This window comes from Pimephales promelas, chromosome 20 (genome assembly GCF_988280905.1).
Source record: "Pimephales promelas chromosome 20, fPimPro1.hap1.1, whole genome shotgun sequence".
Lineage (NCBI taxonomy): Eukaryota > Metazoa > Chordata > Actinopteri > Cypriniformes > Leuciscidae > Pimephales > Pimephales promelas.
In genome coordinates, this window is record NC_142788.1 from 2,548,044 (window position 1) to 2,566,255 (window position 18,212).

Sequence of the window (18,212 nt, forward strand, 5' to 3'; positions counted from 1 at the left end):
AGGGCGAGGGTGATCCTCGCTCCGATGCGGGACAACAGGTCATCAAACTGGAGGCGGGACAGGCGGAAGTACCGCTGACAGCGGCCGTCATCCAGCGCAGCTCCTGGAGCGAGCAAATGGTGAAACTCGCCAAACGGTTCGGCTCCGAAGGGTCCGGTGGACACAAATATACTGCGACGATGATCCCCACGCCGCTGTTCTGCTCTCCAGAGTAAACACAGAGCAGTGACTCTCTCGATGAATGCTCAGTCGACATAAAAACAATGGCTGCCAACGGATTTCGATTCTGTTCACACCGGACGCGAATCGCGCGTCAAATTCGCGCCTGACGCGTCTAGTTTGACGCTTGACCACTTTGTGTTAATTCGCGTGTCAAGAGTGAAACTGACGCGCGTAAAAATAAAAGTTTGAAGCGAAATTTACGCGCGTCAGTTTCACTCTTGACACGCGAATTAACACAAAGTGGTCAAGCGTCAAACTAGACGCGTCAGGCGCGAATTTGACGCGCGATTCGCGTCCGGTGTGAACGCAGCATAAGAGTGTACAGTTAAATTTCTGTTTACATCTGATCTGAGAACAGTGTCTTGCATAAAGTGACGGACCTCACAGTCGTCTCTGAGTGTCTGGAGTTCCTGCTGGTTGTCTTTTGCTCTAAAGTCTTTCGAGGAGATCAACCATTTCTCCTGTTCCTGCAGGACTCCGTCGGCAGCCTTCAGTCCTGATAGAACCGACGACACCCGCTCTAGAACGTGAGCTCGGTTCCTCAGCTCCTGGATCAGGTTCTGGCAGCTCTCCCATTCCCTACACACAGACTCCAGGCCAGAACGGGCCACCTCTGCAGACAAGCCTTCTATAAAGACAGATGGAGTGATTGAATCAGTAGGAGAAGACAAAAAACATCATTTATCTTACTAAACCCATAATAATTCCCAACCTTTCTCCAACTGTCCAATCATCTTCTCTCCATTCTCCACCATCTCTTTCACCAGAGCCTCATTTTCAGCAAGCTCCACCCCCAGGGCCTACAGAGACGGGACAAAAACATTCAGTAGGCCAAATGTATGATCAAGTAAATGAAAGTGTGTGTCAACACAATACGTCACCTGTAGTTTTTCCTTCAGGACAGGCGAGTCTCCAGCAGCTCCAGCGGATGATTTCCATGCAGCCAGCTGAGACAAAAGCTTGGGAACATCGGTTTCAGCTCTAAAAAACACAAACGCATCACATCAGAGTTCACATGAGGGAGTGCTACAGCTGAGCAGAACAACAGAGAAAGTGTGCAAACACTAACGTTCACAAATGTGCTGATTATGAACATGGGCAAAACCGAAAAATGAAAGAAATCTTTGATATGTTTTGCTTGAACAGCTGCTAATATGTAATGATTTAATTGTCAAAAAAACACTGGCTAGAAAGACATCATCAGATAGCCTGTCTCAAGCAGGTCCAAATGTTTTGTGTGTGTGTGTGTGTGTGTAGCCCATTGCAGGATAAATCCTGGATTTTTTTCCGATTTTAATTATTATCGCGGCCTAAAATGACTGAGTCTGACTGAAAAAGACAGTTTTGTCAGGTATGTTTGTGTTTGTCGTACAGTCTCCTGAGCTCGCCGTCTGTATCGAGATGCCGTCGTTTGGGTGGGGCGGGTGGAGGAAGCTCTCGGTCGCTGCCCGTGAAGGTCTGCTCCATCCGTGTCGTTACAGTTGTGACTGTCTCCATGACGAACCTCTCCTGAACCTGGGACATCCCGGACACAGACACCGCTTCGCTCACCTGGAAACAGAACAGACACTTGGAATCAAAAGCTCATGTGCAACAGTGCACACAAGAGAGGTGTGTATCTGACCTGGCTGGAGCAGTCCTCCAGTTTTTGGACCAGGTTGTCCCAGCGTTGGGTCAATTGGTCCGTGTCTGTCTCGATCCTCCGAGCTGCGGCTGGACTGTCTAACAGCAACATCACGTCCTGTCCAGCATCTGACAGAGCACTCAGGGTCCTCCGCTTCTGGGCCATGTCCTCCTTAAGACTCTGGGATCAGAGGTCAAAACAGTGATGCTCTTATCGACCGGCTGAGTAATGTTAATACAAAGTCATGCATGTTGGTCTACTCACGGCTAATCTGCGGACGCTGCCATTTATTTCACTGGGGTTTTTAAAATCACAAGTCTGAACTTCAATCAAGGCCTTCTCCTTTTCTGACAGCCATGATCCGAACAAACTCTGATGGACAAAAAAGATAGATATAATAATCATTGCATATGATAATCCAAATAAAATAGAAAACAATCATACCACCTATATCCCTACACAGTATTTTAGCATGCAAGCGTGAAACAACACTAATTCACAGTAATATCATAAAGCAATTTGAGCCGATTTGCATCACAGTTCAGTGTGCTGTGACTGCAAACTGATGGAAGTGGTCTAGACGGGTGAAGATTGTGTGTGTACTGTACACTAATGATGTACTGGGTCAAGGGTAATGGTATCTGCAGGTCATAAACAGCCATAATTCAATCTCAGTCTTTCCCTGAATGCAGTCTGAACTGTTAAAAATAGCAACCTGACCCTTAAATGCATTCAATGAACACTTTAAGTCCAAGATAAGAGCACAACACAATAGGACCCAACACAGAGCCCTGGGGCACACACCCGATAATCTCTCAGCCGGCAGCAGTCGTGACGTCAGGCTTGTGCTGGATTGAAATGAATGTATGGATGGGCAAATTCAAATATATTTTTGTACACAAACTTTTATTGATTATTAACCCTAAAACCGTATTTTGGACGAATGTGGGTAAAAAGTTTTGATTTGTTTTAAAAAATACTCCCCTTGATCTGAGAGGTACAAGATTTGGCTACTTTTCCTAAGTTTGCCTCCTGAACACACACATTTTTTTTTTTTTTTTGACTCAATGTTAAGTGGATGAACCAAAAAAAAAACTCCTTAATCTTGTATTTGGGTCAAAAATGGGCACCCATAGAAATGAATGGGGAAAAACTGTAATTTAGAGCATTCTAAAATAAGCCAAAATAAGACATCAGTAAGACATCATCTTTAGATTTTAGCTCTAAGAACTTATTGAAATGATATTTTAATGTAGTTAAAAAAATTTAAAAAGATAAAACATAAAAATAAGCGTAATTTACATAGAAAATATGGTACTTTTTAAAGTAAAAAAATTCAAAAATACCCCCAAAATAAAAAATAAACATCATAAATGGATAGACAAAACTTTATCGAAGACAGTGATATAACATTTCTAATAAATAAAAGTCCTCTGTGCCTACATTTGTCCACAATTACAGGATTAAGGGCTATAAAGTGAAAACGGTTTGAGGGCTACACAATTACTGATCACGAAAACATATTTAAATTAAAAATTTGTTTCAATTTGCAAACTCCACTAACAATGAACACTTTAAGTCCAAGATAAGAGCACAACACAATAGGACCCAACACAGAGCCCTGAGGCACACACCCGATAATCTCTCAGCCGGCAGCAGTCGTGACGTCAGGCTTGTGCTGGATTGAAATTAATGTATGGATGGGCAAATTCAAATATATGTACACAAATTTTTATTGATTATTAACCCTAAAACCGTATTCTGGACAAATGTGGGTAAATAGTTTTGATTTGTTTTAAAAAATACTCCCCTTGATCTGAGCGGTACAAGACTTGGCTACTTTTTCTAAGTTTGCCTCCTGAACACACACATTTTTTTTTGACTCAATTCAACAATGTTAAGTGGGTGAACAAAAAAAAAAGTCCTTAATCTTGTATTTGGGTCAAAAATGGGCACCAATAGAAATGAATGGGGAAAAACTGTAAATTAGAGCATTCTAAAATAAGCCAAAATAAGACATCATCTTTAGATTTTAGCTCTAAGAAATTATTGGAATGATATTTTAATGTAGTTAAAAAAATTTAAAAAAATAAGACATAAAAATAAGCGTAATTTACATAGAAAATATGGTACTTTTTGAAGTAAATAAATTCAAAAATACCCCCAAAATAAAAAATAAAAATCATAAATGGATAGACAAAACTTTATCGAAGACAGTGATATAACATTTCTAATAAATAAAAATTAGGACTATAAATAAGGGCTATAAAGTGAAAACGGTTTGAGGGCTACACAATTACTGATCACGAAAACATATTTAAATTAAAAATTTGTTTCAATTTGCAAACTCCACAAATTATCAATGATCAATATCGGCCTCATTGTGGATTGGACACCTCAATATCCAATCGATTGGATGTTTATTCTCAGGCCTCACCTGGTCGTCAAGCAGTCGCTGCCACACCAGCTGCATTTCCTCCAGTTTGGTCCAGCGTTCCTCCGTCCAGCGACACACTGCCGCCCAGCGCTCCCCCAGTGACTGTGAACAGCAGAAGGAAAGGCGAGAGAGAGAAAGTTATTCACTGAAGGACTTTTCACACACTTATATGGCCTCAGGAAGTGTCAAATGTCTGTTCTTGCTGCGTCCAACATTAATAGATCTCATTCCTTCAAAGAATGGAAGAAGCTTGAAACAACTTGGTTTGATCACCTTCGCACTTTAGTAGAAAGAAATGTACTATAAGATTCATTCTTTTCTGCATTCACTGAGAGATATAAACACAGCTTGCATCTTAATCTCTACTCTCTAAATATAAATATGATCAGAAACAGCTTTCTAATGAGCAGTGTGGACCAGGGTTTGCATTCTGTCTCACTATATATGGTTATGTGTTTGTTTCACTACTGTACATGAAAATTAGAGCTGAAGAAACACCAAATGACAGTTCAAAAGTTGTAATGATTTCTATTGTCTCCGAACCGCCATCTTACAGTAATTCTGACACAACAAGAAAATGCAACATTTTCTCCACTACCTGCAGTTGGTCCTCCAGGGCAGCGGTGGCGCTCTCCCCACTGTTCTCGTCCACAACTACAACCATGTGCGTGAGAGAGTTCACCTTCACCTGCTCCACCTCCAGATCATTCTGCAGCACCTGAAGATGTAGTGCAGTGAACACAGGTCAAAGGTTAGGGTCTAAAGAACACCTGTTTTATCGATTTCTTCATTTACTCTCAAAAAAAGGAGAAATACATACATATGTTAATATTCTTTTTTATTCATTTCTATGCATGCATTTAAATAACAATATATAAGCTTTTTTAAAACATTGAAAAAAGGGGAATATATAGGAGCGAATTCAGGTTGATTACTGGAAAAATGTGTCCCAATCCACTTCAACCCCTATGTGTGTGTAGTTTTGTTTCCATTACCCTTCAATTTGCACATATTGAAATATACGCTCAATGGAAACACGTCAATTTCGCAAAAACTCCCGTTTATCGCAAAAAAGTTTTTACGCTCGCATGACGAGGTTTTTCAGGCAATTCGAAAAAGGATATTTTCGCAAAACTGCAATGGAAACGGATTTTGCGCATTTACAGTCACCTGACTTAGAAGACGGAGTGTGTTTTAGGTCCGTGTCCACAAATAATAATAATAATTATCATCATTAGCCTATTATAACATTTATTAGGCTACATAGAAGACGCTTTTATCCAAAAAATGAACAAAGCAATTCGTCACATCTCATTCATAGTACAGGTTGGACAATAATAATAATAGGGCTAAGATTATCACAAATAAACACTCGATTTTGACCAATATCCAAGAGTGTGTGCGGAGTTTGGAGCACTGGACGGCAGACAGACGCGGGCGCGCCGTGAACACTTTCATTTTCCCATCAATCAACTTAAAATACTCTCTCATTTCTGGTTATACAGAAAATAATAATACATTATTCGCAACTACTTTTATTTGCGTAATGTCACAATAACAAGAAAACGTTGTGCTTTTGTAAAATAAAACAATCAGGCGTGCTTTATGATCTTCGTGAACTGGAGCGCGAGAACTTATAGACTAAAGCTTGAAATGTCCACTTTAAAAAGAACAAATTCGAATCGTAAACTGATACCTTCTGATTATGTAATCCGTATGAAAGGTGCCGTTCTCTCTAAAGGTGCATCCGGAGATTATGTTTTTAGCTCGTTATTTTTTCAGACGCATTTATAATAACTCACCTATTCGGCACTGCGGGAAAAATATCATCAATATCCATGTTCTAAATTGGCCTTAGAAAACCAGTAAAATCTACATTTTTTCCCATATTAATTTGTGAGTATTTTAAATGTGTTAAAGGGGGCAAAAAGTCATAAACAAATATCTGAAAATTCGTTGAGATGTATATAGCGCAGCATTGGTGTGGTCAAACTAAAATGATGGTGTTCAACTTTGCGTTTTAAAAATACAACAACCGTTCATTTTTTGTTTTGCAACGACCGTTTGGACACAATACGAGATAGGGTTCTTTATTAAATCAAAGAAACAATAATTACAGGAATAGCCTCTCTAAACCTCAAAGAAATGCCATCAAGACATCGAAGCAGAAATAAGGGAGAAACACCAGGAACTTTGTGTCTTTCCCTGCCATTAATGCTTGGATAACACCAAGTCTCCGTCCATTAATAATAATAATAATGTCGAGTGCGGTGCGTGGCTGTGAAATAGGTTATAAACCTACCAAAGTCCGTTGCCATGATTTTTGGAATGACTTAACGCGAGAGGAAAAAAAGACGTTTTAGTCGCATAACATCGGTTAATGGAAACAACGTCATTTCGCAATAGTTTTTTATCGACATTTGGAAAATATCGCAAAAGTTTTGCGCAAATCTCTAATGGAAACGCGTCTACTGTGTGTTCATTTTAGGTTGAATATGACGCAGGTATGTTAATAAAACATTAATTTTTAAGGTTCTGTACCAAGAATGAAAGTGTTCCTGTGCGAGCCTCCATATATAGCGTGGAAGCGCTCGGGTGATGTGGTCCCCTTCCTATGAGACCGTGAGACTCCTAAATATAAGCATGTGTGTGGGAGCGAACGTGTGTGTGCTCTTCACTCGCTAGCTGAACAAACATGCCGAGGTCGTGTTTGCCCCTCGTTCACTGGGGCATGTGCTGATTTGCTTATTCATTCTTCTCACAACCCAATCTCTTTCTCCTTTCAGCAGTCATGGTAAATTCACACTGGAGAACGCTTTATTTGCAAACAGGTTATGCACACACACACACACACGGGATGCGAGTCACTCATTAACTACACAGGACTCCTGAGGACAGTTTTATTGCTCAGAGGTCGCTATGTCAGGAGAGTTTATGAGCGTTAATATCCACTTATAAAATGTTTCGTAGTAATCTTTTTCTTCAATCTATTTTCACTATTTCTCACAATCGTCAGTTGACTTTACCATAAATGACGAACAGCCCAAATAGCTGCAAGCTTTAAAGCTCACTGAACTGTTGGACACGTACAAAACCTCTTATTTCTTTGGGAAATTCCTTTAACAATGGCCAACGGGTGTTATGTTGCATGTAATTTGGTAGTAGGTGTCCAGAGTGGCTGTTTAATGGAGTTGTGTTCGTTTTTGCCAAAATCAGCCAGAAATCATTAAAAAAAAAAATGTAAGCATTGGATTAGACTTGTCCTACGTTCGTTTTAATTTCCATGATATTTATTCCAATGAATTGAAAAGATTGAACAGATAAAGAGAGTGTGTTTGGGCTTCAACCATCTGTTTACTTCATCTTATGTGTGGTTTTAAAACAGAAGAATACTGAATGGACTTTAGTGTGAATCTTCGGCTTCAACAGCTCTGATTAATTAATAATGTGACGTGCAGTCAAAGTTACGTTTTTTTTATTTAAATGGTAGTTAAAGACACTTAATATAAAGTGAAAGCAGAAAAACTGTATGTTAAAGTCAATGTTCATGACATGTCGACTGCCGACATTTTAAATAATTTATATAAAAATGACACATATACACATATATGAAGAGTTCAGATGCAAAAGCCTCTAAGTGCCATTTGAAATTTTCTTCTAGAATGATCATTTTTATCAAGCTTGTGTATTTAAGCTCAGTAATTTCACTTAAATGACAATTTTGACAATTCTTTTCCTTCAGAAAGACCGTGGGTTAGCAAGGTTAGCTAAACTTTTTTGACCCTGCCTCTTAAAAGAATCAGAATCGAGAATCGTTGGGAACCGGAATCGAAACAAGGAATCGGAATCAGAATCGTTCAAATTCAAACGATACCCAACCCTACTTATGATAAAAATTACAATGCTCATGATAACTTTTGTTAACTCTACAATAAGTACACCATAAGGTCAATAAAATAAGTACCCACGTTTCTCTGGTGCATAAGGTCTATAAGAGCACACAAAAAGTTCGGTGTAATAAATTAGACAGAACTTTTAAACAAAGAAAGTAAACAGTATCCATTAATGCATTAGCTTGTCTTTTTATTAGCAGGGATGATGGCGCTCGCTGTGCTTTCAAAATAAGAGTCACGCATACAGTCAAAATAAAAGTGCCTCCAACATATCAAAACTCATTGGCGATAATAACAACAAAAAAAAGTCAAATATCGGTCGATTTATGACGACCACTAATCACAGCGTCCTGTATCTCTGTACTATCTCTTAAACCTGACTCAGTTCCCAATACCCAGTCTTGCATTTAGAGGAGTCTTACTTTGTGCTGCTCTATCTGTGCCAGATATCCCTCCATGTCTCCTGCTATTGGCTCCGTCTCCATCTTCCGGATCCGCCCCTCGGTCTGCGTCAGCCAATCAGAGAGCTGCTGGAGCTGCTGCTGCTGAAGGTCCATGAGAACCTCGTGAAGCCTGAAGATCGAGGAGAGAGAGAGACATTCAAGCACTCTCCTCACACACGAGAGTCCGATAGGAACGTGTGTGTGTGTGTGTGTGTGTGTGTGTGTGTGTGTGTCCGCACCTGGACTGGCGATCCATGCTGGCGACCCGCAGGTTTTCCCAGCGGGAGTTGAGCAGTGTCATCTGTTCTCGGATCTCGTCCTCCTCTTCCTCGCTCAGATTGCCTTGCGCGATCAGCTGGTTTCCCGCCTGTAGCACGTTACCCACGCTGCTCTGGTGGGCCGTCAACTCCATCATGAAGGCCTGAGGACACGACACACATCAGTCACCGTCTTCACAGAAGACTTAAGCAGCACATATGATGAGGTCAGGTACATGTACAAAACACAGTACCACTTTTTTGAATTTCTTATTCTTAAAAACATGAATATTGATTTGAGTCATGTAATAAGCAGCCGTGGTGATGGTCAGTTTTTGATGAGGGAGAGATGGAGACGTGATCACGCGTGTTTGAGGCACTTCTTATTGCTTTGAGAATAAATCATTCGTTCATGGAGTAATAAAGCTCATTACCCAGCTGGAAATAGTGAGCCTAACATTTGTTAACATCATTAATGCTTAATAAATCATGAATTAACAAATTTGACACCATTTATTAATATAAGTTGACATTAATTTATAGATATACTAGTGTTCAGTGTTAATTTGTGGAAATTCATAATACATTAATGGCAAATTATTCTATTTAACGGTTTAAAAATGCCTGTTCTCGGGTGTGTGCCCCAGGGCTCTGTGTTGGGCCCGATTGTGTTGGACTTAAAGTGTTCATAGACTTTATTTAAGGGTCAGGTTTTTATTTTTAACTGTTTTTGCTGTGTTTTTCGTCTAAATATTTGTAGATTCTGTTTCAATGGTCTAAATAAATAAGAAATAATTGTATTAACAAATTAATCATTTATTAAAATTTGAACAAAAAAAAAAATGGGGTCCTTTGAATTTACTTTTACCCAAATTACTTTTTTGTGTTTATTATGTGATAATTGTGATTGTGTTTTATGATTTAATACACATTTATTATACAAATGTTGTAATCAAATTAATTAAACTTTTTCAGAATTGAATGCATCAAATAGATATAAACTCCTTTACAACATAACATTTCACTTTCAGTTTTACTTTGTCAAATAATGTGCCGCACAACACGGTTTAAATGTGAGACATTCCTTAACCTTTTAATAAACTGTATTATTACTTAGAGGAGTATATTTTACTTTAAAATAAGTATGATATATGTGCAATAATTGAAATCGCTGGTGTTTCTGACGTCACAAAAGACCTTGTAACCAATCAGATCAACGTGTGATCGTCAACCAGTGGATCTCTGAGCTGAGGGAGTGAGTGGAGGCGGGGCTCATTTGCATATTCATAAAACCGCGGAACACTAGATTGGGCAATGGTGTCGAATTACATGAACCTATTTCAAGGCATTTAGACCTTTTTTTCCAAGAAAGTAATTTTTAAAAATTTTATTTTGGTGATCAAAGATGAGTTTCAAGGGATATAATTATTGATTACAGGACTTTAAATAAAACGCTGGTGAAGTGACTCTCTGCATGGAGATGAAGCTGATGTGTCTCACCAGGAGCGTCACGTGTGCTTCAGTATTAGACCAAACACACAGGATCCTCAGCTCTATCAGTCCGAAATCACCACGAGAACACTGCCAAATCAAACTAGCAACACCCCAGTTACGGCATGATTGGTTCAATATGTAGAAACAACACTTTCTCAATACAGCGAAAAAATAATAAAGTCAGTGTTTGATGGTTAAAGTGGGACTATAGTGCAGGGAAAAGCCCAATGCTCAGAGGATCTGGATCTGCCTTGCTTTTTCGTCAATGCCTCATGTTGGCGCTCACTTTCTGAGAGGAATGTAAAGCTCTCTCTCTCTCTATCAGTTTATGTGTCTGTCCAAGGTCTCTCTGCCTGACAGAATTCCTCACATTCCTGGCATGTTGGGATCATGTTCCCTGAGAGCATCTGAAGACACCGCAGGAGAAAGAGCAGGGGTGCGCGGGATGAGTCTTCACCACGGAAACACTGTCGCCATACTGAAACTTCTTGAAAAATCGATCTATTCGACAGCGTTTTTGAAAACGCATTAAGAGCATTCAATTTAAACATCGAGTTCATTTAATCAATGCATGCAACACTTTACTTAAATCCTTTAACGTACATATTATCAGTACAGTATCTTTTCAAAAATAATTGTAACCAAATTTAAAATGCAACCTTCACAGATTCCTCGTTACATCTGAAATTGATTGTCGTGTTTTAATGCATTATACTTTCTATTAAAACTGTGGTTACAGTTATGCATGAGACACACAATGCATTATAAGGAGCATTACAAGGCATAATTAATGCATTCAAATTAATTTTGTGATGCATTATACGTAAAGGCTTTAAGTAAAGCGTTCAAAATTTTATCTTCAACTGAAACTCTTTTGGTTGGGATTATATAATAATATTATTATTAATAAGAATTATTGATTTTTTTTTTATTTCTAAGACTAAAATATTACTATTGCACTACAAAAAAATGAGCGTTTCATAACAATAATAATAATTTACTTGCAAGAGTTAAACGCTTTTGAGTTTCGGTGAGACTTTATTGAAAATCCAGTGAAATACTGTAATCATCTGTGCACTAAAATGTTGAAAATTGTGCAAACGTAAAAATAAAGCATTACTAAATAATGATTTCATTAAAAACATGAGCGTTCTGTCGCAGAGAAGAGTGAAAAAGCGAATGCTGCGGAAGATGAAAAAAACATTTAAAATATTTCAATATCACATGTTTTTTTAATAAAATCACAGTGATGGTATATCAACATTATTTATATATATATATAGAATATTGATCTACCATCACTGTGATTTTATTGATCATTAAATAATCATGAGATAATGCCAATTCTGTAATAATCCAGTGATAATCCTGGGAAACAGGCCATGCTTTTAATCTTTAATTCACCGGACGTCTCCATCTCTGCCCAAGCTGTTCTGCGCGTGCGAGTTTAGGCCGATCTGACCGTCTACCTCGTGTGTGTGGAACTGGTCTTTGACCTCCTCCACGTCGTCGGACACGTCGTCCTGCATGTGCAGCGTGTCTTCGGCCGACAGCAGCCAGGTGAGCACCTCCTCCAGGGTCATCTGATACGTGTCCAGATTCACCTCGACCTCGGCCTCGGTCGGCGTGCTGCTCACATCCTCCGGCTCTGCAGACAATCCCTGCACAGGAACACACACACACACATTCACCTCAAGAAGAGTGTTAACTAATCATTCAGGAGGATTGACTTTTCCACGTATGTCTCTGTGTGACTGAATGTGTTTGCATCGGTGTGTAAAGCATGATGGGTGAGGTGAAGAGACGCATGCGTGTGTAGCCATTAATGAATCTGAAAGCTGTAGTGAGGGACCAGACTGAAGATTTACACATCACAGGCCTGGTCACACCTGCTGTTAAAGGAGTAGTTCACTTTAAAAAAAAGCTTTTGCTGATGATTTCCTCACCCCCCATGTCATCCAAGATGTCCATGTCTTTCTTTCTTCAGTCGAAAAGAAATGAAGGTTTTTGATGAAAACATTCCAGGATTTTCTCCATATAATGGACTTCAATGGGAACCAAACGGTTCAAGGTCCAAAAGACAGTTTCAGTGCAAACTATAAACTGTTCAAAGGGCTTTAAACGACACCAGACGATGAATAAGGGTCTTATCAAGCGAAACGATCGCTCATTTAATAAATAAATAACAAAGTTTAAGTTTTATGAGATCAAATGCTCGCCTTGCTCTGTTCTGTGACGCACGTTCGTGACTCTCCTGTTCGAACTCGTTCATCAAAATGAACAAATCTTTTTTTCTGAGTCATTTGGTTCATTCAACGAATGAAACGAAGGAATTCGTTCATTTTAGGGCTGTGCAAAAATGAATTGCGATTAATCGCATCCAAAATAAAAGTCTGTGTTTACATAATATATTTGTGTGTGCTGTGTATAATTATTTTGTGTATATAAATACACACACATGCATGTATATACTTAAGAAAATGTGTTATTCATATATAAAATATTATATTTATATAATATAGATTATGTATTTATATATATATATATATACAGAATTTTAGCGCAAATAATTCTTAAATATATACATGCATGCATAGGTATTTATATATACAAAATAATTATACACAACACACACAAATATATTACGTAAACACAGACTTTTATTTTTATAATTTTTGCACAGCCCTAAAATGAACGAATCTTTTTCTGAGTCAATTCGTTCATTTCATTCGTTGAATGAACCAAATGACTCAGAAAAAAAGATTTGTTCATTTTGATGAATGAGTTCGAACAGGAGAGTCACGAACGCGCATCACAGAACAGAGCAAGGCGAGCATTTGATCTCATAAAAGTTAAACTTTGTTATTTATTTATTAAATGAGCGATCGTTTCGCTTGATAAGACCCTTATTCATCGTTTAAAGCCCTTTGAACAGTTTGCACTGAAAGTGTCTTTTGGACCTTGAACCGTTTGGTTCCCATTGAAGTGCATTTGAACACATTCGACCACATGAGCGTTCACACTACTAAAGTAATCCGGTCGAATGTGTTTTCAACTCCCTCTGGAAGTGGTGGGAAGTACTTTTTTTGTTTCCTGAGATTCACTCCAGCACCTGTTGTGAGATGACACTTCATGCTACCACTGAACACACAACAAGAGAATCATTCCTGAAAGTTCAAGAGTCTGAACGACAATCGCCGCACCTTCACACGCAGACAATGCTGCTATTGGCACGTGTCCCCAGCTGAACACAAAACAGGGCCGGTCGTGGGATATCAGCCACATTCTCAGATGTTTATGTCCCACGCCTTAAAACTGACGGCTTTGCTAACACCGGCGACCTACATTCCACAGCACACCCAAGCCAGAAATGCCACAGCTCGTTGATAAGAGTGAAACACTAATCGACCGCAAGCTTTGTGAGTCCGGTGGTAATAGAAGCCATTGTGCTGTATAATAAAAGAGACAGAATCAGGTGATGAACCCGTCAGATCTGAAACCTGACATCGGGGAAACCAAACGGCACCACACCCGGGAGCTCTGGGGAACAGGACAACAGTGGGACACATAAGAGAGATAACTAATAATGCGCTTGGACTGATAACTCTGTTCTGATCTTAGAAAAGAGCACTGCCCTGAGGAGTATGACATGAACAAAACATGGTATTACCATGGTAACATGACCAAAAAAACATGGTATTGCCAGAGTACAAGTCAAAAACACGGTTTTACCATGGTAACATGACCAAAAAACATGGCATTGCCAGAGTACAAGTCAAAAACACCGTTTTACCATGGTAACATGACCAAAAAACATGGTATTGCCATGGTAACATGACCAAAAAACATGGTATTGCCAGAGTACAAGTCAGAAACACGGTATTCATAACTAAAAAAACATGGTATTGCCAGAGTACAAGTCAAAAACATGGTATTACCATGGTAACATGACCAAAAAACATGGTATTGCCAGAGTACAAGTCAAAAACACCGTTTTACCATGATAACATGACCAAAAAACATGGTATTGCCATGGTAACATGACCAAAAAACATGGTATTGCCAGAGTACAAGTCAGAAACACGGTATTACCATGGTAACATAACTAAAAAAACATGGTATTGCCAGAGTACAAGTCAAAAACATGGTATTACCATGGTAACATGACCAAAAAACATGGTATTGCCAGAGTACAAGTCAAAAACACGGTTTTACCATGGTAACATGACCAAAAAACATGGTATTGCCATGGTAACATGACCAAAAAACATGGTATTGCCAGAGTACAAGTCAGAAACACGGTATTACCATGGTAACATAACTAAAAAAACATGGTATTGCCAGAGTACAAGTCAAAAACATGGTATTACCATGGTAACATGACCAAAAAACATGGTATTGCCAGAGTACAAGTAAAAACACGGTATTGCCATCGTAACATAACCAAAAAAACATGGCATTGCCAGAGTACAAGTCAAAAACACAGTTTTACCATGGTAACATGACCAAAAAACATGGTATTGCCAGAGTACAAGTCAAAAACACGGTTTTACCATGGTAACATGACCAAAAAACATGGCATTGCCAGAGTACAAGTCAAAAACACCGTTTTACCATGGTAACATGACCAAAAAACATGGTATTGCCTGAGTACAAGTCAAAAACACGGTATTACCATGGTAACATGACCAAAAAACATGGTATTGCCAGAGTACAAGTCAAAAACACGGTATTACCATGGTAACATAACTAAAAAACATGGTATTGCCAGAGTACAAGTCAAAAACACGGTATTACCATGGTAACATGACCAAAAAACATGGTATTGCCAGAGTACAAGTCAAAAACACGGTATTACCATGGTAACATAACTAAAAAAACATGGTATTGCCAGAGTATAAGTAAAAAACACGGTATTACCATGGTAACATAACTAAAAAAAAATATGGTATCACCATTCTGCAAGTACAATAAAGCAGGGAATTGTCATGATAGATGAGAAGAAAAGGGTATTGTCATGGTACAAAAAACAGTGTGCAACTACCATGGTCCACATATACCAGCATGACATTGTAATGATATATGTCAAGAATATGGTATTATCATATCAAGAACTACAAGAGTACAAAAAGTGATAAAAACATGGTATTACCACAGTGCAAGAACAAGGCACTGTCATGATCGATGGTCAAGAATATGGTATCATATCCAAAACACGTGTCATTGCCATACTAGAAGTAATAGAATATGGTATGTCCATGGTTTAAGTAGAGAAAAAGCATGGCATTGTCATGAAAGAAGTCCAAAACATGGTTTATTTTGGGTACTTTTCTGTTCAAAACTGTGACTAATAATAATCACCTCCAGAACGTTTTCATTTAGGGCTGTTTCCAGAGCTGAAAGAGCATTTAAACTGCTAATAGTAGCAACTGAGTCCTCAAACAAGGCTTTGTTCCTTGTATAAATGCACAGAGAACGGCCCTCATCTGGGGGAAAAGGTCATCTGATGAACATGCTCCGCTGGAATTGCCAATTTCATCCCACATGCGGGATCAGACTTTGTTCTTCTGGTCGACTGTAAGAGTGTGTGTGTGTGTGTGTGTGTGTGTGTGTGTGCGTATGGAGGGTGGTGAAGCAAAGCTGGAACAAACAGCATTGAAACATTTGTGGTCTGACGAATGCAGAACCACCCAAACGCCCCACAGCGCCAACCCTGCACAGATACAGTACAGCGAGACCCGACCAGGAATTAACCATCGATTATTCTGGATTAATGATTATTGTCTGGCAAAGATTTGAAAAAGTGAAAACAGCATTTAACTGTGGGTGTGTAAATCCCTAAATTATCATTCCAAACAGACTTGAGTCAAAGCATTCAAATGGCATAAGGGACTCAAGTCTTGGTTTACGTGTATTGTTAAGTGTGTATCGTTAAAGGGCCTCAGTCATGACTCATCCGTCAGCTGACTTCAGAGATCTGCAGAACTTTGTGTCATTCAGAAGCAAATGCATGCAATCCAGTTTGAGTGACCAGACAGGCAGCTTATTTCGGTTATTACAGGCATTAAAGGTGAATTACTGCAGCCTGTCAGCCATGACCTAAAAACATGATATTACCATGAGAAATGTCCATAAATGCATTATATTACTATAGTTTATATGGTTAAAACATGACATTACCATGAGAAATGTCCATAAATGCATGATATTACTATGGTCTATGTGCTTAAAACATGACATTACCACGAGAAATGTTCATAAATGCATTATATTACTATGGTTTATGTGGTTAAAACATGACATTACCATGAGAAATGTTCATAAATGCATTATATTACTATGGTTTATGTGGTTAAAACATGACATTACCATGAGAAATGTTCATAAATGCATTATATTACTATGGTTTATGTGGTTAAAACATGACATTACCATGAGAAATGTTCATTAATGCATTATATTACTATGGTCTATGTGCTTAAAACATGACATTACCATGAGAAATGTTCATAAATGCATGATATTACTATGGTTTATGTGGTTAAAACATGACATTACCATGAGAAATGTTCATAAATGCATTATATTACTATGGTTTATGTGGTTAAAACATGACATTACCATGAGAAATGTCCATAAATGCATTATATTACTATGGTTTATGTGGTTAAAACATGACATTACCATGAGAAATGTCCATAAATGCATTATATTACTATGGTCTATGTGCTTAAAACATGACATTACCATGAGAAATGTCCATAAATGCATTATATTACTATGGTTTATGTGGTTAAAACATGACATTACCATGAGAAATGTCCATAAATGCATGATATTACTATGGTTTATGTGGTTAAAACATGACATTACCATGAGAAATGTCCATTAATGCATGATATTACTATGGTCTATGTGCTTAAAACATGACATTACCATGAGAAATGTTCATAAATGCATGATATTACTATGGTTTATGTGGTTAAAACATGACATTACCATGAGAAATGTCCATAAATGCATGATATTACTATGGTTTATGTGGTTAAAACATGACATTACCATGAGAAATGTCCATAAATGCATTATATTACTATGGTCTATGTGCTTAAAACATGACATTACCATGAGAAATGTCCATAAATGCATTATATTACTATGGTCTATGTGCTTAAAACATAACATTACCACGAGAAATGTCCATAAATGCATTATATTACTATGGTCTATGTGCTTAAAACATAACATTACCATGAGAAATGTCCATAAATGCATTATATTACTATGGTTTATGTGGTTAAAACATGACATTACCATGAGAAATGTCCATAAATGCATGATATTACTATGGTTTATGTGGTTAAAACATGACATTACCATGAGAAAAGTCCATAAATGCATGATATTACTATGGTGCATGTCATATAAACATGACATTACCATGAGAAATGTTCATAAATGCATTATATTACTATGGTCTATGTGGTTAAAACATGACATTACCATGAGAAATGTTCATAAATGCATTATATTACTATGGTGCATGTCATATAAACATGACATTACCATGAGAAATGTTCATAAATGCATTATATTACTATGGTCTATGTGGTTAAAACATGACATTACCATGAGAAATGTTCATAAATGCATGATATTACTATAGTTTATGTGCTTAAAACATGACATTACCATGAGAAATGTTCATAAATGCATGATATTACTATGGTTTATGTGGTTAAAACATGACATTACCATGAGAAATGTCCATAAATGCATGATATTACTATGGTTTATGTGGTTAAAACATGACATTACCATGAGAAATGTCCATAAATGCAT

General features: G+C 38.0%; 1 protein-coding gene across 7 annotated transcripts in view; it reads right to left on the reverse strand.

Annotated features, from left to right (window-relative positions):
* Positions 1-18,212, reverse strand: part of utrn (utrophin) — a 305,780-nt gene that overhangs the window by 225,552 nt on the left and 62,016 nt on the right. For all 7 annotated transcript variants that reach the window (XM_089124741.1, XM_089124740.1, XM_089124743.1 and 4 more), the window contains 11 exons: positions 11,840-12,031; positions 8,859-9,040; positions 8,599-8,749; positions 4,882-5,001; positions 4,284-4,385; positions 2,111-2,218; positions 1,847-2,026; positions 1,595-1,773; positions 1,104-1,203; positions 935-1,022; positions 603-850 (listed from right to left, as the gene is read on the reverse strand). In XM_089124741.1, the coding sequence (XP_088980867.1) occupies positions 603-850; positions 935-1,022; positions 1,104-1,203; positions 1,595-1,773; positions 1,847-2,026; positions 2,111-2,218; positions 4,284-4,385; positions 4,882-5,001; positions 8,599-8,749; positions 8,859-9,040; positions 11,840-12,031 (1,650 nt within the window). The remainder of the gene's footprint in view (positions 1-602; positions 851-934; positions 1,023-1,103; positions 1,204-1,594; positions 1,774-1,846; positions 2,027-2,110; positions 2,219-4,283; positions 4,386-4,881; positions 5,002-8,598; positions 8,750-8,858; positions 9,041-11,839; positions 12,032-18,212) is intronic.